Source organism: Homarus americanus, unplaced genomic scaffold (genome assembly GCF_018991925.1).
Source record: "Homarus americanus isolate GMGI-L3 unplaced genomic scaffold, GMGI_Hamer_2.0 scaffold23617, whole genome shotgun sequence".
Lineage (NCBI taxonomy): Eukaryota > Metazoa > Arthropoda > Malacostraca > Decapoda > Nephropidae > Homarus > Homarus americanus.
The window spans coordinates 534,575-559,421 of NW_024720711.1; the positions used below are offsets into that span (position 1 = coordinate 534,575).

Below are 24,847 nucleotides of genomic sequence, written 5' to 3' on the forward strand. Positions count from 1 at the left end.
AGGAGACCTTACTGCTGTGGACCTTACTACTGGAGACCTTACTACTGGAGACCTTACTACTGGGGACCTTACTACTGGAGACCTTACTACAGGAGACCTTACTACTGGAGACCTTAATACAGGAGACCTTACTACTGGAGACCTTAATACAGGAGACCTTACTACTGGGGACCTTACTACTGGAGACCTTACTACTGGGGACCTTACTACTGGGGACCTTACTACTGGGGACCTTACTACTGGGGACCTTACTACTGGGGACCTTACTACTGTGGACCTTACGACTGTGGACCTTACTACTGGAGACCTTACTACTGGGGACCTTACTACTGGAGACCTTACTACTGGAAACCTTACTACTGGAGACCTTACTACAGGAGACCTTATTACTGGAGACCTTACTACTGGAAACCTTACTACTGGAGACCTTACTACAGGAGACCTTACTACTAGAGACCTTACTACTAGAGACCTTACTACTGGAAACCTTACTACTGGAGACCTTACTACTGGAGACCTTACTACTAAAGACCTTACTACTGGAACCCCACACAACCAACCACCACACACACCACCACACCACCACTGGGGACCTTACTCTGTGGACCTTACTGGAGACCATACTACAGGAGACCTTACTACAGGAGACCTTACTACTGGGGACCTTACTACTGGGGACCTTACTGGGGGACACTACTGGAACTGTACTACTGGAACCTTACACAAACCTTACTACAGGGCCACCACAACCACAAACCTACCATGGGACCTTACTGACTTACTAGGAGACTCACTACTGGAACCTTACTACTGGAGCCTTACTACAACATCGGGACCTACTACGAACCTACTACTGGAGACATACTGACCTTACTACAAAACCTTACTACAGGGACCTTACTACTGGGGACCTTACTGCTGGGGACCTTACTACTGGAGACCTCAGGAAACCTTACTACAGGAGACCTTACTACTGGAGACCTTACTACTGAACCTGGAGACCCCACTACTGGGCCTACTAGAGACCTACTTAGAGACCCCACGAAACCACGGACCTTACTACTGAGACCTTTGGAATTACTACTGGGGACCACTACTGGGGACCCTACTACTGGAACCTTACTACTGGAACCTTACTACTGGAACCTTACTACTAGAGACCCACTACTGAGGAATCTTCAGAGACATACTGAACCTTACTACTAGATTCTACTGAGACCTTACTACAGAGACCCACATGAGGATTCTACAGAGACTACTACAGGAGATACTACAGTAGACCTTACAAAACTATACTGAGGATCTTACCGAGCCACACTGAGACCTTCGAAACCACTATGAGACCCCTACAGGAAGACCCTACTGAGACCTACTACTAGAGACTTCTACTGGAAACCTTACTACTGGAGACCTTACTACTGGAGACCTTACTACTAGAGACCTTATACTGGAGACCTTACTACTAGAGACCTTGCATGAGGATCTTACTACAGGAGACCTTACTACTGGAAACCTTACTACTGGAGACCTTACACTGGAGACCTTACTACTGGAACCTTACTACTTGAGACCTATACTGAGGATCTTACTACAGGAGACCTCACACAGGTCCTAACAGCCTTACTACTGAGACCTTACTACTGAGCCTTCTAGAGACCTTACGGAGACTAACCAGAACTTACTACTGTGGACCTTACTACTGGAGACCTTACTACTGGAGACCCCTACCAATACTCAGACCTTACTACAGGGTATTTTACTACTGGAGACCAAATACAGACACTACGAGACCTTAATACAGAGACCTACATTGTGGACCTTACTAATGGGGACCTTACTACTGGAGACCTTACTACTGGAGACCTTACTACTGGAGACCTTACTACTGGGGACCTTACTACTGGAGACCTTACTACAGGAACCTTACCGGGGACCTTACTACTGGAGACCTTAACAGAGACCTACTGGAGACCTTAATACAGGGAGACCTTACACAGGAGACCTTACTACTGTGGACCTTACTACTGGGGACCTTACAGGAGACCTTACTACGGAGACCTTACTACTGGAGACACTTACTACTGAGACCTTACTACGGAGACCTTACTACTGGAGACCTTACTACTGGGGACACTTACTACTGGAGACCTTACTACTGAAACCTTACTACTGGAGCCTTACTGGAGACCTTATTACTGGAGACCTTACTACGAAACCTTACTACTGGAACCTTACTACAGGAACCTTAATCAGACCTTCTACTAGAGACCTTACTACTGGAAACCTTACTACTGGAACCTACTACTGAGACCTTACTGCAAGACCTTACTACTGTAATACTGACCTTACTACTGAGGATCTTACTGAGGAGACCTTACTACTGGAGACCTTCTAGAGACCTTACATGAAACCTTACTGGAACCTTGCTTACTACTGGAGACCTTACTACTGGAGACTTACTACTGGAGACCTATACAGTGGAGACCTTACTACTGAGGACCTTACTACGGAGACCTACTACTGGAGACCTTACTACTGGAGACCTTACTACTGAACCTTATCGAACCTTACTACGAGACCTTATACGGAGACCCAAGGAGACTACTACTGGGGACCATTACTGGAGACCTTACTACTGGAGACTCCTTATTGGGGACTCATTACGGAGACCTTACTACTGGGGACCTTACTACTGGAGACCTTACTACTGTGGACCTACTACTGTGGACCTTACTACTGGGGACCCACATTGACTTACTACTGAGACCATACAGAGACCCATACAGGAGACCTAATACAGGAGACTCACTACTACTACTGGGGACCTTACTACTGGAGACCCTTTACTAGGACCACTACTGTACCTTACTGGGGACCTTACTACTGGGGACCTTACTACTGGAGACCTTAATACAGAGACCTTACTACATGTGGACCTTACTACTGGAGACCATTACTGGGGACCTTACTACTGGGGGACCTTACTACTGGAGACCTTACTACTGGGACCACTACTGAGACCTTACTACAGGAGACCATACTACTGAGACCTTAATACAGGAGACCTTAGACCTTACTACTGGGGACCTTACTGGAGACCATAGGACCTACATGTGGACCTTACTACTGGGACCTTACTACTGGACACAGGACCTACACCACCCGACCTACTACTGGGACCTTACTACTGGGACAGAATTACAGGAGACCCATTACTGGACACCTACTGGGGATCTTACTACTGGGACCTTACATGGAGACCTTACTACCGGGACCTACTACTGGAGACCTTACTACTGGGGACCTTACTACTGGAGACCTTACTACTGGAGACCCATTACTGGAGACCTTACTACTGAGACCTTACTACTAGAGACCCATTACTGAGACCTTACTACTGGAGATCTCATTACTGGAGACCCATTACTGGGGACCTTACTACTGGAGACCTTACTACTGGAGACTCTACACTGAAACCTTACTACTGGAGACCTTACTACTGGAAACCTACTATGAGACCTTACTACTGAGACCTACTATTGGGGACCTTACTACTGGGGACCTTTCTACTGTGACACAGACCCATTACAGGAGACCTTACTACTGGGGACCTACTACTAGAGACCTTACTACAGGAGACCACATTGGGGACCTACTACAGGAGACCCAATACAGGAGACCTACTACTGGGGACCTACTACTGGAGACCTACTACTGGAAACCCATGAATGGGGACCTTACTACTGGACCAGACCAATACACCTGGAGACCTTACTGGAGACCTTACTACTGGAGACCATTACTGGTGACCTACTACTGGAGACCTTACCATGGAGACCTTACTACTACAGGAGACCTTACTACTGGGACCTTACTACTAACTTACTACAGGAGACCTTAATACAGGAGACCTTACTACTGGGACCTTACTACTGAGACCTTACTACTGAGACCTTACTACTGGGGACCTTAATACTGGAGACCTTACTACTGGGGACCTTACTACTGGGACCTACTACTGGAGACCCATTACTGGGGACCTTACTACAGGGGACCTTACTACTGGGACCTTACTACTGGGGACCTTACTACTGGGACCTTAACGGCTCAGACCTACTAGAGACCTTACTGACCTTACTACTGGGGACCCATACTGGGGACCTTACTACTGAGAACTTACTGGAGACTTACTTGAAACCTTACTACAGAGACCTTACTACTGGAGACCTTACTACTGGAGACCTTACTACTGGGGACTCTACTTGAGACCATTACTGGGGACCTTACTGGAGACCTTACTGGAGACCTTACTACTGAGACCTTACTACTGAGACCTTACTACTGAGGGATCTTACTACTGGGGACCTTACTACTGGAGACCTTACTACTGGAGACCTTACTACTGGAGACCTTACTACTAACCCTGGGACCTTACTACTGGGGACCCTTATCAGACCTTACTACTGGAGACCTTACTACAGGAAACCTTACTACAGGAGACCTTACTACTGGAGACCTTACTACTGGAAACCTACTACTGGAGACCTTATTGAGACCTTACTACTAGAGACCTTACTTCTAGAGACCTTACTACTGAAATTACTACTGGAGACCTTACTACTGGAGACCTTACTACTGGAGACTCATTACTGGGGACCCATTACTGGGGACCTTACTACTGAGACCTTACTACTGAGACCTTACTACTGGAGACCTTAACAGAGACTCACTACTGAGGATCTTACTACAGGAGACCTTACTTGAGACCCTTACTAGAGAGACCTTACTACTGAGACCTACTACTAGAGACCCATTACTGAGGATCTACTACAGAGACCTTACCAGGAGACCCACAGTAGACCTTACTACTGGAAACTACTACTGAGACATTAAGAGACCTTACTACTGGAGACCTTACTACTAAACTTCATTACTGGAGACCTTACTACAGGAGACCTTACTACTAGAGACCATACTACTGGAGACCTTACTACTAGAGACTTATTACTGGAAACCTTACTACGAGACCTACTACTGAGACCTTACGACACAGAGACCTTACACTAGAGACCTTATACTGAGGATCTTACTACAGGAGACCTACTGAAACCTTACTACTGGAGACCTTACTACTGGAGACCTTACTACTGGAGACCTTACTACTTGAGACCTTACTACTGAGGATCTTACTACAGGAGACCTTACTACAGGAGTCCTTACTACAGAGACACTGGGAGACCTTACTACTGGAGACTTACTACTAGAACCTTACTACTGGAGACCTTAATACAGGAGACCTTACTACTGTGGACCTTACTACTGGAGACCTTACTACTGGAGACCTTACTACTGGGGACCTTACTGGAGACCTTACTACAGGAGACCTTACTACTGGGTACCTTACTACTGGAGACCTAATCAGACACTACGACCAATACAGGAGACCTTACACTGTGGACCTTACTAATGGGGACTTACTACTGGAGACCTTACTACTGGGGACCTTACTACTGGAGACCTTACTACTGGGGACCTTACCTGGAACTTTACTACAGGAGACCTTACTACTGGGGACCTTTACTGAGACCTATACAGGAGACCTTACTACTGGAGACCTTAATACAGGAGACCTTACTACAGGAGACCTTACTACTGTGGACCTTACTACTGGGGACCTTACTACAGGAGACCTTAATACAGGAGACCTTACTACTGGAGACCTTACTACTGAGGATCTTACTACAGGAGACCTTACTACTGGAGACCTTACTACTGGGGACCTTACTACTGGAGACCTTACTACTGGAAACCTTACTACTGGAGACCTTACTACAGGAGACCTTATTACTGGAACCTTACTACTGGAAACCTTACTACTGGAGACCTTACTACAGGAGACCTTACTACTAGAGACCTTACTACTAGAGACCTTACTACTGGAAACCTTACTACTGGAGACCTTACTACTGGAGACTACTACTAAAGACACTACTGGAGACCTTACTACTAGAGACCTTACTACTGAGGATCTTACTACAGGAGACCTTACTACTGGAGACCTTATTACTAGAGACCTTACTACTGGAAACCTTACACTGGAGACCTTACTACTGGAACCTTACTACTGGAGACCTTACTGGAGACCTTACTACTGGAGACCTTACTACTGAGGATCTTACTACAGGACCTTACTACAGGAGACCTTACTACTGGAGACCTTACTACTAGAGACCTTACTACTGGAAACCTTACTACTGCAGACTTACTACTGGAGACCTTACTACTGGAGACCTTACTACTGGAGACCTTACTACTGGAGACCTTACTACTGAGGATCTTACTACAGGAGACCTTACTGGAGACCTTACTACAGGAGACCTTACTACAGGAGACCTTACTGGAGACCTTAATACAGGAGACCTTACTGTGGACCTTACTACTGGAACCTTACTACTGGAACCTTACTACTGGAGACCTTAATACAGGAGACCTTACTATTGTGGACCTTACTACTGGGGACCTTACTACTGGGGACCTTATTACTGGGGACCTTACTACTGGGGACCTTACTACTGGGGACCTTACTACTGTGGATACCTGGAGACCTTACTACAGGAGACCTTACTACTGGGGACCTTACTACTGGGCACCTTACTACTGGGGACCTTACTACTGGAGACTGTACTACTGAAACCTTACTAGGAGACCTTACTACTGGGGACCTTACTACTGAGAACCTTACTACTGGGGACCTTACTACTGGGGACCTTACTACTGGAGACCTTACTACTGGAGACCTTACTACTGGAGACCTTAATACTGGAAACCTTACTACTGGGACCTTACTACAAGAGACCTTACCAGGAGACAGTACTGGAAACCTTACTACTGGAAACCTTACTACAGGAGACCTTACTACTAGAGACCTTACTACTAGAGACCTTACTACTGGAAACCTACTGGAGACCTTACTACTGGAGACCTTAATACTGGGGACCTTACTACTGGGGACCTTACTACTGGAGACCTTACTACTGGAGACCTTACTACTGGAGACCTTACTACTGGAGACCTACTGAGAATCTTACTACAGACCTTACTACTTGAGACCTTACTACTAGAGACCTTACTACTGGAGACCTTACTACTAGAGACCTTACTACTGAGGATCTTACTACAGGAGACCTTACTACAGGAGACCTTACTACAGGAGACCTTACTACAGGAACCTTACTACTGGAGACCTTACTACTGAGGATCTTACTACAGGAGACCTTACTACTGGAACCTTACTACTGAAAACCTTACTACTGGGGACCTTACTACTGGAGACCTTAATACAGACCTTACTACTGGAGACCTTATACAAGGAGACCTTACTACTGTGGACCTTACTACTGGGGACCTTACTACTGGAGACCTTACTACTGGAAACCTTACTACTGGGGACCTTACTACTGGAGACTAATACAAACCTTACTACTGGAACCTTACTACTGGGGACCTTCTACTGGAATCTTACTACTGGGGACCTTACTACTGGGGACCTTACTACTGTGGACCTTACTACTGGGACCTTTACTGGAGACCTTACTACTGGGGACCTTACTACTGGGGACCTTACTGCAGGGACCTTACTACTGGGGACCTTACTACTGGGGACCTTACTACTGGGGACCTTACTACTGGAGACCTTAATACAGGAGACCTTACTACTGGAACCTTAATACAGGAGACCTTACTACTGTGGACTTTACTACTGGGGACCGTACTACTGAAACCTTACTACTGGGGACCTTATCTGTGGACCTTACTACGGGGACCTTACTACTGGAGACCTTACTACTGGGGACCCTTACTACTGGGGACCTTACTGCTGGGGACCTTACTACTGTGGACCTTACTACTGTGGACCTTACTACTGTGGACCTTACTACTGGGGACCTTACTGCAGACCGTACTACTGGGACTTACTACTGGAACCTTACTACTGGGGACCTTACTACTGGGGACCTTACTACTGGGGACCTTACTACTGGAGACCTTACTGCTGGAGACCTACTACTGGAACCTTACTACTGGAACCTTACTACTGGAGACCTGCTTACTACTGGAACCCTACTACTGGAGACCTTACTACTGGGGACCTTACTACTGGGGACCTTACTACTGGAGACCTTACTGGAGACCTTACTGGAGACCTTACTACTGGAGACCTTACTACTGGAGACCTTACTACTGGAGACCTTACTACTGGTGACCTTACTACTGGAGACCTTACTACTGGGGACCTTACTACTAGAGACCTTACTACTGTGGACCTACACAGGAGACCTTAATACAGGAGACCTTACTACTGGGGACCTTACTACTGAGCCTTACGACTGGGGACCTTACTACTGGGGACCTTACTACTGGAACCTTACTACTGGAGACCTTACTACTGGGGACCTTACTACTGGAGACCTTACTACTGGGGACCTTACTACTGTGGACCTTACTACTGGAACCTTACTACTGGGGACCTTACTACTGGGGACCTTACTACTGGGACCTTACTACTGGGGACCTTACTACTGGGGACCTTACTACTTGTGGACCTTACTACTGGAGACCTTACTAGGAGACTATACTACTGGAGACTGTACTACTGGAGACCTTGACTGGAGACCTTACTACTGGAGACCTTACTACTGGAGACCTTACTACTGGGCACCTTACTACTGGAGACCTTACTACTGGGGACCTTACTACTGGAGACCTTACTACTGGAGACCTTACTACTGGAGACCTTACTACTGGTGACCTTACTACTGGAGACCTTACTACTGGGGACCTTACTACTAGAGACCTTACTACAGGAGACCTTACTACTGTGGACCTTACTACAGGAGACCTTACTCCTGTGGACCTTACTACTGGGGACCTTACTACAGGAGACCTTAATGTAGGAGACCTTACTACTGAGGACCTTACTACTGGAGACCTTACTACTGGAGACCTTACTACTGGGAACCTTACTACTGGAGACCTTACTACTGGGGACCTTACTATTGTGGACCTTACTACTGGAACCTTACTGGGGACCTTACTGGGGACCTTACTACTGTGGACCTTACTACTGGAGACCTTTACAGGAGACCTTACTACTGGAGACAGTACTACTGGAGACCTTACTACTGGAAACCTTACTGGAACCTTACTACTGAAACCTTACTACTGGAGACCTTACTACAGGAGACCTTACTACTAGAGACCTTAATACTGGAGACCTTACTACTAGGACCTTACTACTGGAAACCTTACTGGAGACCTTACTACTGGAGACCTTACTACTAGAGACCTTACTGGAGACCTTACTACAAGACCTTACTACTGAGGATCTTACTACAGGAGACCTTACTACTGGAGACCTTACTACTGGAGACCTTACTACTGGAGACCTTACTACTGGAGACCTTACTACTGGAGACCTTACTACTGAGGATCTTACTACAGGAGACCTTACTACAGGAGACCTTACTACTGGAGACCTTACTACTAGAGACCTTACTACTGGAAACATTACTACTGGAGACCTTACTACTGGAGACCTTACTACTGAGGATCTTACTACAGGAGACCTTACTACAGGAGACCTTACTACAGGAGACCTTACTACTGGAGACCTTACTACTGGAGACCTTACTACTGGAGACCTTAATACAGGAGACCTTACTACTGGAACCTTACTACTTGAGACCTTCTACTGTGGACCTTACTACTGGAGACCTTACTACTGGAGACCTTACTACTGTGGACCTTACTACTGGAGACCTTACTACTGGAGACCTTACTACTGGGGACCTTACTACTGGAGACCTTACTACAGGAGACCTTACTGGGGACCTACTACTGGAGACTAATACAGACCTTACTACTGGAGACCTTAATACAGGAGACCTTACTTTGTGGACCTTACTACTGGGGACCTTACTACTGGGGACCTTACTACTGGGGACCTTACTACTGTGGACCTTACTACTGGAGACCTTTACAGGAGACTCACTACTGGGGACCTTTACTGGGGACCTTACTACTGGAGACTGTACTACTGGAGACCTTACTACTGGAAACCTTACTACAGGAGACCTTACTACTGGAACCTTACTACTGGGGACCTTACTACTGGAGACCTTACTGCTGGGACCTTACTACTGGAGACCTTACTACTGGAGACCTTACTACTGGAACCTTACTCGGAGACCTTACTACTGGGGACCTTACTACTGGAGTCCTTACTACTGGAGACCTTACTACTGGAGACTTTAATACAGGGAACCTTACTACTGTGGACCTTACTACTGGAGACCTTACTACTTGAGACCTTACTACTGTGGACCTTACTACTGGAACCTACTACTGGAGACCTTACTACTGTGGACCTTACTACTGGAACCTTACTACTGGAGACCTTACTACTGGGGACCTTACTACTGGAGACCTTACTACAGGAGACCTTACTACTGGGGACCTTACTACTGGAGACCTAATACAGACTTACTACTGGAGACCTTAATACAGGAGACTTACTATTGTGGACCTTACTACTGGGGACCCATTACTGTACTTACTACTGGGGACCTTACTACTGGGGACCTTACTACTGTGGACTTACTACTGGAGACCTTACTACAGGAGACCTACTACTGGAGACCTTACTACTGGAGACTACTACTGGAGACCTTACTACTGGAATCCTTACTACAGGAAACCTTACTACTGGAGACCTTACTATTGGACCTTACTACTGGGGACCTTACTACTGGAGACCTTAATACAGACCTTACTACTGGAGACCTTAATACAGGAGACCTTACTACTGGGACCTTACTACTGAGACCTTACTCTGGGGACCTTACTACTGGGGACCCACTACTGGAGTACTACTGGACTTACTACTGGGACCTTACTATGAGACCTTACTACTGGGGACCTTACTACTGGGGACCCTTACTGGGACCCATTACTGTGGACCTTACACTGGGGACCTACTACTGGGAGACCTTACTACAGGAGACCTTACTACTGGGGAACTTACTACTGAGACCTTACTACGGAGACCTTAATACAGGAGACCCATTACTGTGGACCTTACTACTGGAGACCTTACTACTGGAGACCTACACTGGGGACCTACTACTGGGGACCCACATTGAGACCTTAATGGAGACCTTACTACTGGAGACCTTAATACAGGAGCCCTTACTACTGTGGACTCATTACTGTGACCTTACTACTGGAACCTACACTGGGGACCTATACGGAGACCTTACTACTGGAGACCTTACACTGGGGACCTTACACTGGAACCTACTACTGAGACCTTACTACTGGAGACTCACTACTGAGACCTTACTACTGAGACCTTACTACTGGAGACCTTACTACTAGAGACCTTACTACTGGAGACCTACTACTGGAACCCTTTACTGGGAGACCTTACTACTAGAGACCTTACACTGGAGACCCATTACTGGGGGACCTTACTACTGGGGACCTCACACTGTGGACCTTACTACTGGAGACCTTTATAGACCTTACTACTGGGGACCTTACTACTAGAGACCTTACTACAGGAGACTCTACTGTGGACCTTACTACTGGGGACCTACTACAAGCGACCCAACCTTACTACTGGGGACCTTACTACTGGAGACCCATTAGTGAGACCTTACTACTGAGACTCCTACTGGGGACCTTACTACTGGGGACCTTACTACTGGGGACCTTACTATTGAGACGCATTACTGGAGACCTTACTACTGGAGACCTTACTACTGGTGACCTTACTACTGAGACCTTACTATCTGACCTTACTACTAGAGACTACAGGAGACCTTATTACTGTGGACCTTACTACAGGAGACCTTAATACAGGAGACCTTACTACTGAGGACCTTATTACTGGAGACCTTACTACTGGAGACCTTACTACTGGGGACCTTACTACTGAGAGCTATTACTGGGGGACCTTACTACTGTGGACCTTACTACTGGGGACCTTACTACTGGGGACCTTACTACTGGGGACCTTACTATCAGACCTTACTACTGGGGACCTTACTACTGGGGACCATTACTGTGGACCTCACATTGAGACCTTACTACAGGAGACCTTACTACTGGAGACTGACTACTGGAGACCTTACGACTGAGACCTTACTACTGGAGACCTACTACTGAGACCTTACTACTGGGGACTCATTACTGGAGACACTTACTACTGGGACCTTACTACTGGAGACCTTACTACTGGAGACCTTACTACTGGAGACCTTACTACTGGAGACCTTACTACTGGTGACCTTACTACTGAGACCTACTACTGGGGACCTTACTACTAGAGACCTTACTACAGGAGACCTTACTACTGTGGACCTACCATTGGGGACCTTACTACAGAGACCTAATACAGGAGACCTTACTACTGAGACCATTACTGGAGACTTACTACTGGAGACTCATTATTGAGACCTTACTACTGGGGACCTTACTACTGGAGACCTTACTACTGGAGACCTTACTACTGGAGACCTTACTACTGGGACCTTACTACTGGAGACCTTACTATTGGAGACCTTACTACTGAGACCTTACTACTGGAGACCTTACTACTGGGGACCTTACTACTGGGGACCTTACGGAGACTTACTACTGGAGACCCCATTACTGAGGATCTTACTACAGGAGACCTTACTACAGACCCATTACAGGAGATCTTACTACTGGAGACCTTACTACTGAGGATCTTACAGGAGACCTTACTATTGAGACCTATTACTGAAACCTTACTACTGGAGACTTATTACAGATCTTACTACGAGAGACTTCTACTGGAGACTTACTACTAGAGACTCATTACTGGAACTTACTACTGAGACCTTACTACTGGAGACCATTACTAGAGACCTTACTACTGGAGACCTTACTAGAGACCTTACACTGAGGATCTTACTACAGGAGACCTTACTACTGGAGACCTTACTACTAGAGACCTTACTACTGAGACCTTACTACTAGAGACCTTACTACGGAAGCCTTACTATGGAGACCTTACTACTGGAGACCTTACTACTGGAGACCTTACTACTGGAGACCTTACTACTGAGGATCTACAGGAGACCTTACTACTGGGGACCTTACTACAGAGAGCTTACTACAAGAGACCTACTACTGGAGACCTTACTACTAGAGACTTACTACTGGAGACCTTACTACTGGAGACCTTACTACTAGAGACTCACTATTGAGACCTTACTACTGGGGACCTTACTACTGGGGACCTTACTACTGTGGACCTTACTACTGAGACCTTACTATAGACCCCATTACTGGGGACCTTACTACTAGAGACCTTACTACAGAGACCTTACTACTGTGGACCTTACTACTGGGGACCTACTACAGGCGACCTTAATACAGACCTTACTACTGGGGACCTTACTACTGGAGACCTTACTACTGGAGACCTTACACTGGAGACTCATTACTGGGGACCATTACTGGGGACCTTACTACTGGGACCTTACTACTGGAGACCTTACTACTGGAGACCTACTACTGGAGACCTTACTACTGGTGACCTTACTACTGGAGACCTTACTACTGGGGACCTATTACTAGAGACCTTACTACAGACCCTTACTGTGGACCTTATTGTGGACCTTACTACAGGAGACCTTAATACAGAGACTCACTACTGAGGACCTTACTACTGGAGACCTTACTACTGGAGACCTTACTACTGGGGACCTTACTACTGAGAGCTTACTACTGGGGACCTTACTACTGTGGACCTTACTACTGGAGACCTTACTACTGGGGACCTTACTACTGGGGACTCACTACTGGGGACCTTACTTGGGACCTTACTGTGGACCTTACTATGGAGACTTACTACAGGAGACTGTACTACTGAGACCCACGACTGGAGACCTTACTACTGGAGACCCACTACTGGAGACCTTACTACTGGGGACCTTACTACTGGAGACCTTACTGGGGGACCTTACTACTGAGACTTACTACTGAGACCTTACACTGGAGACCTTACTACTGGAGACCTTACTACTGGTGACCTTACTACTGGAGACCTTACACTGGGGACCTTACTAATAGAGACCTTACTACAGGAGACCTTACTATTGGACCTTACTACTGGGGACTCATTACAGGAGACCTTAATACAGGAGACCTTACTACTGAGGACCTTACTACTGAGACCTTACTGGAGACCATTACCTGGGGACCCATTACTGAGACCTTACTACTGGAGACCCATTACTGAGACCCATTACTGGGGACCTTACTACTGGAGACCTTACTACTGGAGACCTTACTACTGAGACCTTACTACTGGAGACCTTACTACTGAGACCTTACTATGAGACCTTACTGGGACCTATTACTGGGGACCTTACTACTGAGACCCACTACTGGAGACCTTACTACTAGAGACCTTACTACTGGAGGATCTTACAGACCTTACTACAGACCTTACTACAGGAGACCTTACTACTGGAGACCTACTACTGAGGATCTTACTACAGGAGACCCATTACTGGAGACCTTACTACAGATCTACTACTAGAGACCTACTACTGGAGACCTATTACTAGAGACCTTACTACTGAGACCTATTACTAGAGACCTTACTAAAACCTTACTACTGGAGACCTACTACTGGAGACCTTACTACTAGAGACCTTACTACTGGAGACCTTACTACTAGAGACCTTACTACTGAGGATCTTACTACAGGAGACCTTACTACTGGAGAACCCATTACTGAGACCTACTAGAGACCTTACTACTGGAGACCTTACTACTAGAGACCTTACTACTGGAAACCTTACTACTGGAGACCCATTACTGAGACCCCACTACTGGAGACCTTACTACTGAGACCTTACTACTGGAGACCTTACTACGAGGATCTTACTACAGGAGACCTTATTACTGGGGACCTTACTACAGGAGAGCTTACTACAAGAGACCCATTACTGGAGACCTTACTACTAGAGACCTTACTACTGGAGACTCCACTACTGGGGACCTTACTACAGGAGACCTTACTACTGGAGACCTTACTACTGAGGATCTACTAGGGACCTTATACTGAGGACCTTACTACTAGAGACCTTACTACTGGAGACTCCACTTGAGACTCCTACAGGAGACCTTACTACTGGAGACCTTACTACTGGACACCTTACTACAGGAGACCTTACTACAGGAGACCTTACTACTGGAGACCTTACTACAGGAGACCTTACTACTGGAGACCTTACTACTGGGGACCTTACTACTGGAGACCTTACTACTGAGGACCTTACTACAGGAGACCTTACTACAGGAGACCTTACTACTGGAGACCTTACTACAGGAGACCTTACTACTGGAGACCTTACTACTGGGGACCTTACTACTGGAGACCTTACTACTGAGGACCTTACTACAGGAGACCTTACTACAGGAGACCTTACTACTGGAGACCTTACTACAGGAGACCTTACTACTGGAGACCTTACTACTGGGGACCTTACTACTGGAGACCTTACTACTGAGGACCTTACTACAGGAGACCTTACTACAGGAGACCTTACTACTGGAGACCTTACTACAGGAGACCTTACTACTGGAGACCTTACTACTGGGGATCTTACTACTGGAGACCTTACTACTGAGGACCTTACTACAGGAGACCTTACTACTGGAGACCTTATTACAGGAGACCTTACTACAGGAAACCTTACTACTGGAAACCTTACTACTGGGGACCTTACTACAAGAGACCTTACTGCTGGGGACCTTACTACCAGGGACTTACTAGATGAGACCTTACTACTAGAGGGCTTACTGCTGGGGACCTTACTACCAGGGACTTACTAGTGGAGACCTTACTACCAGGGACTTACTACTGGAAACCTTACTACCAGGGACTTACTACTGGGGACTTACTACTGGGGACTTACTACTGGGGATCTTACTACTGGGTACCTTACTTAAGTCTCCAGTCATTAAAGGTTATCTCATTAAACATCCCTAAATGATGAACACCCATTAGGTCATGAAAATAAACTACAGTAACTAATCCTGTCTTGTGGTGTAACTTGTCCAAAGTTCAATGCTGTACTGCAATCAACCTTGCAAAGATCTTTAACTGGGTGGGAGGTTTTTTTTTTCGAGAATTAATATTTATTTGTTAATATACTTTTATTGCGAACCGGGCGGATGGGAAAAACAAATTTCCCTTCATGAACCAGTAGAACCTTTTTTTTGGTAATTAACCTGGATTTTATTAGATAACTATGAGTTTGATCCTGCTAACATTGATATAATTTCCAGGAGTTCCTGACTCCTGTTTCCTTTGCATGTGTATTGTTGAGGGCTCTGGCAGACCTGTGTTCAATCTTTCACCCATACAGTACAGGTAGTTTTGTTTGTTAAATTTGACTAGAGGTTCATTAATTAAATTTTTACATGCTAGAACATAAAGGTCATGAAATTGAATTCTCAGTAATAGGCTAATTGTTATATGAGATCTTATGTGTGTCAAATCACCAAAAACCTGCACACCCAGAACATCTTAACCCCTTCACTATGGGATGCCATTTTACTGGCTAACATCACACAATTTTATTCAGCACAGAGACACAAGGGGTTATATGTGGATTGATTTCTCCTGTAATTATATTCTAACATAAGTACAATACTGTATAGTACTGTAATACACAGAGGAAAATATGAGTGAACATGTGTAAACTGGGAGAGGAGGCTGTACATGTGGTGTATAAGACCTATTATAACTATGCTGTACAGAATTGTTTTAAATACCTTAATAAAGTACAGTACGTATCCCACTATTTACAATCATCCATTTTATGGTAATCTACGTTAACGATAATTAGGTTTAAACAACCTCAATCAATTTACAATAGGCAAAGTCCACGTTAACAAGTTAGCATTAAGCTAAATTTGTCGATGCTGAATGTAAATACCGGGGAAGCCCATCTTTGCCTACACTTGTCAAATCCAAGATGGCCTATGTGCGTAGAAATTGCTTTTCCATCTTGCCGCACAGCTTCACCTACTTGCGCACCACCTCACAGCCACCGTGAGAACTACAGTGCTGCACTTTGTTTCAACAGGATCGCATCTACCCTCGCTCACTACTTCCTTAACCAATGGAGGGGCAAGACCTATCAAGTGCTGCTCTTACTGCAGAAGCTACCATGGCCAATGTTGGCCCATTCCCCTAGTCCCTCCCTTCAATCCCTCCTCCCCACTGGGAAATCGACATAATTGCTCCAAAACTGAAAATTTCATTTTGGAAAAAAGTGAGATCAGTGTTGAACAGTGATAAACAGTGTTCAAGCCAGTGAATTCAGCACTAGACAGTGCCAGCAAGAGCAGTGACCCATCAAAGAGGTCCACACCCAGAGATAAGCACCCGTAAGAACCGACCACCATCTTCTGACCAGGCGAGTATAATGTTTAATCAGTATACTCTGGGAACAACTGTGGTTCGGCTCTAAATCTAACCACGAAATAACACAACAACACTTAAGCTGCAATCACACGAGATTTTTCCTTGCAATAAATTCACAATAGCATTTCATCCACAGGCACACTGGTCACACTGGTGAAAGGAACCGTTGGCCAGGCGCCCAACTCACTCAGCTAGTTTAAGCTCAGTTGGATCGTAAGATGGCTTCATTGTAGGTTTCTATGGCAGCATTAACCGCTTTAGTGAAATGCGTGGTCCTGTTAAAGACCAAGACAAAAAAGAAACGATTGTAGCATCCAGGCGATGTTTGTTTACAAAAGTGAAGCAGGTAATCTACTCAAATGAAATTCCCATCGTGAGGTATTCTTACTTTTTATTTAATATGACATTTTTGCTCATGTTTTGTTACTGAAATATATATTGTTTTCTATTTTAAGTACATTTTAATATTAATAAGAAAAAATAAGAATGGTTTAAATTTTATTAATACAAAAGACTCTATAGCAAATGTCAACCCACTGTACCAAGGATTTTCAGACGCTCAGTATCGTCCAACTTTCGACAACAAATAAGTTATCGCTGTAGAGGCAACTTGAGGAGATCGTTGAAAATTCAACCCTACGGTGGATTTATTCTGGGTAGAAACTTTAGTGTGACCACAGCTTTACGAGAGTGAGGTACTGTAACACCACACCGTACCACCTTGTGTCTCACACTGTAACACCACACTATCCAGTGTCTCCATGACCACATGAGGTGCTTTATATCAACATCTAAGAATGAATTACTGCACCACGTGAACACCACACCACTCAGTGTTTCCATGACCATGTGAGGTCCTTCATGTCAACACCTAAGAATGAACTACTGTACCACATGGACAACACACCACCCGGAATCTCCATGGCTGTACAATACAGTACAGGTATTTTACATAGCAGAATGGACAGTATATGCTAGTGTGTAGAGGGTGTATGCACAGTATACGGGGCATGTGCAATTCCCCCTTCATAGAGGGAGAGGAGAGAGAAAGTTAGGAACACCTGCTACAGGCCTGCCTTCATCCACAAACTCCAGACAATAGCATCTGCTGGTGAGTAGTACAGTATATACAGTTACAGAATACTGTACAGTACTTTGTTTATTTACAAAATACTGCATTGTACAGTCGCTAAAACAACTATCTGTGCAGGTGGGGGTCGATATGCTCCGAAATTCTACGTGTGACTAGTGACAGCCCTCATATACCAAAATTTATCGTCTATGGTATCATATTGTTAGCCACTGTACATGGACAGTGGTGTTTGCATTAATAAATACTGTACAGCTATGTGTCTGTCCATGTAAGATGTGTAATTTAAACTCGCAGAAAACTTTCCCCAGTATATACAGTACTGTACCCAGAACAATTCCAGGGATGAAATAATTCATCTCCATACCTGGAAATCTCTCATTCCTGGAACCACTCTGCACCAATTATTCCAGCTAATGGATATATCACTGAATCTAGTGGGCTTAAATTGATTGAGCAAAATAAGTAGTTTATAATGCAGCTGTATTTTAATATCTTTAATTATTTTTGTTGGAGAAGATATTAGTGAGTGTATCCATATGATTGTAAACAAATGTATCTGAAGAAAGCAAATGTTCAACTTACAAAGTACTGCACAGTATAGATTCATATTTATATAATCAGAAATTTTTTCTAGCTAGTTTCTATTGAGAAAATAATGCACTCATACTGCACAATACTTTCACTAATACTGTACAAATGTATGAGAAGTGTTGTTAGCATATTCCATCAAACACATGATAGTAGAATACTGTACAGGTAAATAAGCTGATTTTAAAAATCCAATATATATATATATATATATATATATATATATATATATATATATATATATATATATATATATATATATATATATATATATATATATATATATATATATATATATATATATATATCTATATCTATTTCTATATATATATATATATATATATATATATATATATATATATATATATATATATATATATATATATATATATATATATATATATATATATATATGCTGATAACCACAAGGAAAGAAGAAAACACGAAGTTCCCAAGCGCTTTCGTGTAATTCACATCTTCAGGGGTGAGTACAGACTAAAGAGAGAAATACAAATCAAGGTGTATATATACAGAGGAGGGTGAGACCAGGTCCACAATGGTCAGGTATTAGGTAATGACCCTACTAATCTTTAAATAGCACACAACGGTTGGTGGTCAGGTCAGATGGTCAGGTGACCCGACCTTCTCACCTGGTTACAAATCTTCTTAATTACAAAATTGTCCAGCTTGTACATGCCCTTACTCAAATTCATGTTGAATGCTTCGGTATGTTTAATAAGACTAGATTCTATGATGTTCCTACTATCAATTGAATTACATGGTAATATTGAGGAGGCATTATCCCAGTCAATGCAATGCTTGTTATCCCTCAAATGAACAAACAGAGCATTGGATTCCTGGCCTGTCCTAACACTGTATTTGTGTTGTTTAATTCTAGTTGCAAGATCTTTACCTGTCTGGCCTATTGTAAAACATATTACATTCCTTGCAAGGAACTTTATAAATGCAACCAATTGTGTTGTTGGCGGAGTTCTTGATTAACATTCGTTTAACAGTGCATGAGTTTATAAATGCCACATTGATGTTCCAGGTTTTTAGTTGTGAAGGAATGTGTGAGAAATTTTTGTGAAATGGTAATATTAAGATATTCTTATGGTCATGGGTGGGCTTGGGGTCAGTTCTATAAAAAGTTTTCTTAGTAATGTTTAGGCATTTGTCTATGAAAGATCGAGGGTATTTAAGGTTTGAGCCAATATTATATATATATTTGTATTCCTCATCGATGAATTCCGGACTGCAAATTCTCAAGGCACGTAAAAACATTGTTGAAAATGCTGACTGTTTGACTTTATTATGGTGGGCAGAATAATAATGAATGTATGAACACACATTAGTTGGTTTTCTATAAATACTGAACTGAAAAGTGTTACCTATTCTGTATATCAGACAGTCTAGGAATGGCAATTTACAGTCTTTCTCTAATTCCACAGTGAATTTGATCGAGGGGGCTAAGTTGTTAAGTTGTGGCAGGAAAGCTTTTAGGTCCTCATTACATGGCCAGAGACATAATACATCATCAACATATCTAAACCAGACTGCTTGTGGTTATCAGCATATACCTAGATCACGCGCACCTACAGTGATTTACTTGCATATATATATATATATATATATATATATATATATATATATATATATATATATATATATATATATATATATATATATATATATATATATATATATATATATATATATATATATACATATTACCCCGCCTAACGCGGTTTCACTTAACGCGTTTTATCATATACGCGGTGCCTCGCCAGAGCTGAACTTTCACTTAACACGGATTTTTTCCACATATACGCGGTGAGTGTCCGGCTCGAGACGCTATTTTTAGATTTGCCCCACCCTGCCTGACTGCCTGTTTTAGCTCATAAAATTCATACAAATTACCCGGCTAGAATATAATTTACATTGCTGGAATTCTTATAATTTGATGATCATTTTGAATATAAACATCATATTTTTGCATTAGACATACAAATTTTAGATAAAAAATTTTCTCAAATTAACTATGTTATCTTTTGTGCAAAATATATGACATTTATATTCAAAATATTCCTGGTCTTACAAGGAATCCAGCAATGTCAATTGTATTATCCTAACTTTAGTTTGAGGCATTATTTATTAAAATTTAGTGGTTTTCCCCCAAAAATTTCTCTGAGAGGGAAGAGCCAGAGAGTGTAGTGTGAGAGGGGGAGGGAGTTGAGTCCATTATTTGAATGGACATTAACTTGGCGACTGTATTTCTCTATTTCTCTTAAGTATTAATTGTGTGCATGTACCATCATAAAATTAAGATGTTATTTTTACTACAACATAGGTATGTGCCTTCAAAAAGTGGAGTTTGGGGGTCGGGCCGGTTTCTATTGGAATTAATCCCATATGTTCTGTTGTTCACTTAACGCGGATTTCACTTAACACGGGACCCTCTGGGTTCAATTGACCGCGTTAAGTGGGGTACAACTGTATTTCATGTAAATCCACAATGAAAACGTGGATAAGATAAATCTTGATAAAATCACACGGGAAAATGGAAACAACGGAGCACCTTAGCTTTCGTCTTTATTCAAGACATCTTCAGAGGCAACTGGATTACATGGACAGAGAGAGGCTTAAATATACAGGGTGACCTTAAAAACATGAGGTCAGGGAACTTTGTGTTTTCTTTTTTCCTTGTGGTTATCAGCATATACCTGGATCACGTGCACCTACAGTGATATATATATATATATATATATATATATATATATATATATATATATATATATATATATATATATATATATATATATATATATATATATATATATATATATATATATATATATATATATATATATATATATATATATATATATATATATATATATATATATATATATATATATATATATATATATATATATATATATATATATATATAATTTGTACCATACAACAGGAAATTTTATTTTAAACTGATGGATGTAGTGATTATTCTTACAGTACCAGAAGTATACATCTCAGCTCACAGTACAGTACTGAAGTCATCTTGGCCCATGCAAATCAGCCATCAACATGCTTACCTACATACTGTATTTATCAATTGCACCAAATTTCATTAAACTATCTTATATAATATACAGCATGCTCATAAACTCGCCGACCCCTAAATCCCTCCACTCACCAGAGCTGCTTAGATAAAATTGTTTATTAGATTTGTATGCATCAACTTACTTTTTTGGCTGGACACCTGCATTGAACTTCCTCTCATTGTCGTAGTATTCCAGACGCGCTGGATTTTCAGCCCCTGTTTCACGACGCAGCACAAAAAACTTCTTTTTCATTGTCTGTGGAAGAAGAATGGTTTAAATCAGGCAATAATTCATTAATTGTTCTTTATTCCTTTCTACTGCAGTTCTACATTTCTTAAGTATTTCAACACATCTTTGAATAGCACTGTGAGTAAAATAAGAAAATGCTGTGCTTGGACCCATTTGTTTTTGGACTGTAATTTTATTTTTTTTACTTTGATTAGCAAAATTAAAAGTGTGAATGTAAGTTACTACTGTACTTATAAGTATGTTAAATGCCTACACAAATCTGTGAGACTATGGCATTAAAGTAAATCATTTTTGATAGATGATTCACACAATACAGAACAAAACAGACTAAACTTAATTAAAAAATGAATTAAGATCATTAGAACAGGTTAGGTTAAAATTTTCATAAATGATTTCATGTCAGTCTCAAATGTCAACAATGATCAGAAGTTCTTATGTGTGTACAGGACTATAGTGTACATATTTAATGTGATTCTAAGTATGGTATCTTAGCGAGTTTAAAGCAATTATTTTTTTTCGTTTACTGCTCTAAGAGATAGAAGGATACTAACTTATACCATTGGCAATAAATTATAATGTACATCATCAAAGAAACCACCTCCATAATACCGTACTCTAATTAATAATGCTTCAAAATCCCTTAATGTATTTACAGTACTGAACCTCAGAACCAAGGACTTTCAACCTGACAACTTCATACTGTACAAGTATCCCCCTATTTATGATGGGATTAGGTTCCTGAAAAACCATCTCAATGTGAAATATCATAGATCGGAGTCCATTAATACATCGGATTCAATTAGATATTGTACATTCCCAGCCATTCCAACATCCACACGCATCACCGAAAAAAATCCTACGCTAAAAACAATAATATGCTGTACATAAAATATTTAAACAACACTTACATTCACAATGGAAACGTGGATAAGATAAATCTTGATAAAATGACACAGGGAAAAGGGAAACAATGGAGAACCTTAGCTTTTGTCTTTATTCAAGATATCTTCAGAGGCAACTGAATTACAAAGACAGAGAGCTTATGTACACAGGGTGACCTTACTAAACATGAGGTCAGGTAAAAAAACATGACATCCACTAATCCACACACCAACCACACAGCAAACATAAGAAGAGATTATAAGAACGGGCGACATAACTAGTCATGGATGTCATGTTTATGACCTGACCTCATGTTTTGTAAGGTCACCCTGTGTACATAAGCTCTCTCTGTACAGTATTTGTAATTCAGTTGCCTCTGAAGATGTCTTGAATAAGGAGGAAAGCTAAGGTTCTCAATTGATTTCCTTTTCCCTGTGTGATTTTATCAAGATATATATATACAGGTTGTACCTCTCCAGTCCGGCATTCTGTGGTCCGGAAACTCCCGTGGTCCGGAACAATTTTAGTTTGTCCAATAGGTAGATAGGCAACTTTTTTTCTTTTTTTTTTTTACTTATCTGAGTTATTATTATTATTATTATTACAGGAGTATTAAATTTTTGCCCCTCAGGCCCCAATGTGGGTCAGTGACCTATGCCCGGGTGGGCTAATCCCCGTAAAAAAACAACAAAGCCGTGGGAAATTAAAGGTTTGTTTACATCCGGCAGTTCGGCTGCTCTCTCTCTCTCTCTCTCTCTCTCTCTCTCTCTCTCTCTCTCTCTCTCTCTCTCTGCTTGTCTATACAGAGTACAAAATTTAACCCTTCAATATATATGAGCAGTAAATAAGTGTTGCTTTCATATTCTTATGTAGAGTAATGATGATATGTTTTCACATGTGTGCACTTACACACGGGCAGTCTCATTTTTTTTTTACCATTAATGGTTAGCTACTTATATTGTTCCATTTATTAACATTAAATAACATTACAGGTACTTCAAACAACCATATTATTTTTTTTACATTAATTTTACTACAGCTACAATCAGGGTCTTATTTTCTTCAGTTTTTTATATGTAGAACCAATCAGTCACTGGTTTTGTAAGCTTTAACATAAACAATGCCGGCAGCCGTCTCGTCTTCTCGTATGTTTTCATATTCCACGTATTATTAATAAATTGTATTGTTAATTTTGCACACACAAACATTAATTCAATAAAAACAAATTCAGAAACATTAATTAAAATATATATGAACAGTAAATAAGTGTTGCTTTCATATTCTTATGTAAATGACGATATGTTTTCACGTGTGCGCACTTACATACGCGATCTCTTTTTCTTTACCATTATCATTAGCTACTTCTATTGTTCCATTTATTAACATTAAATAACATTA

The 24,847-nt window shown here is 42.3% G+C and overlaps 1 protein-coding gene across 1 annotated transcript in view; it reads right to left on the minus strand.

The window, feature by feature from the left end:
- LOC121860706 (insulin receptor substrate 1-like) overlaps positions 1-22,573 on the minus strand; it is a gene marked incomplete at its 5' end in the record, with an annotated part of 93,367 nt that extends 70,794 nt beyond the window's left edge. Inside the window, 1 exon segment of the mRNA XM_042358004.1 lies at positions 22,461-22,573. Coding sequence (XP_042213938.1) covers positions 22,461-22,573 — 113 coding nt within the window.
- Between the last annotated feature and the right edge of the window lie 2,274 nt (positions 22,574-24,847).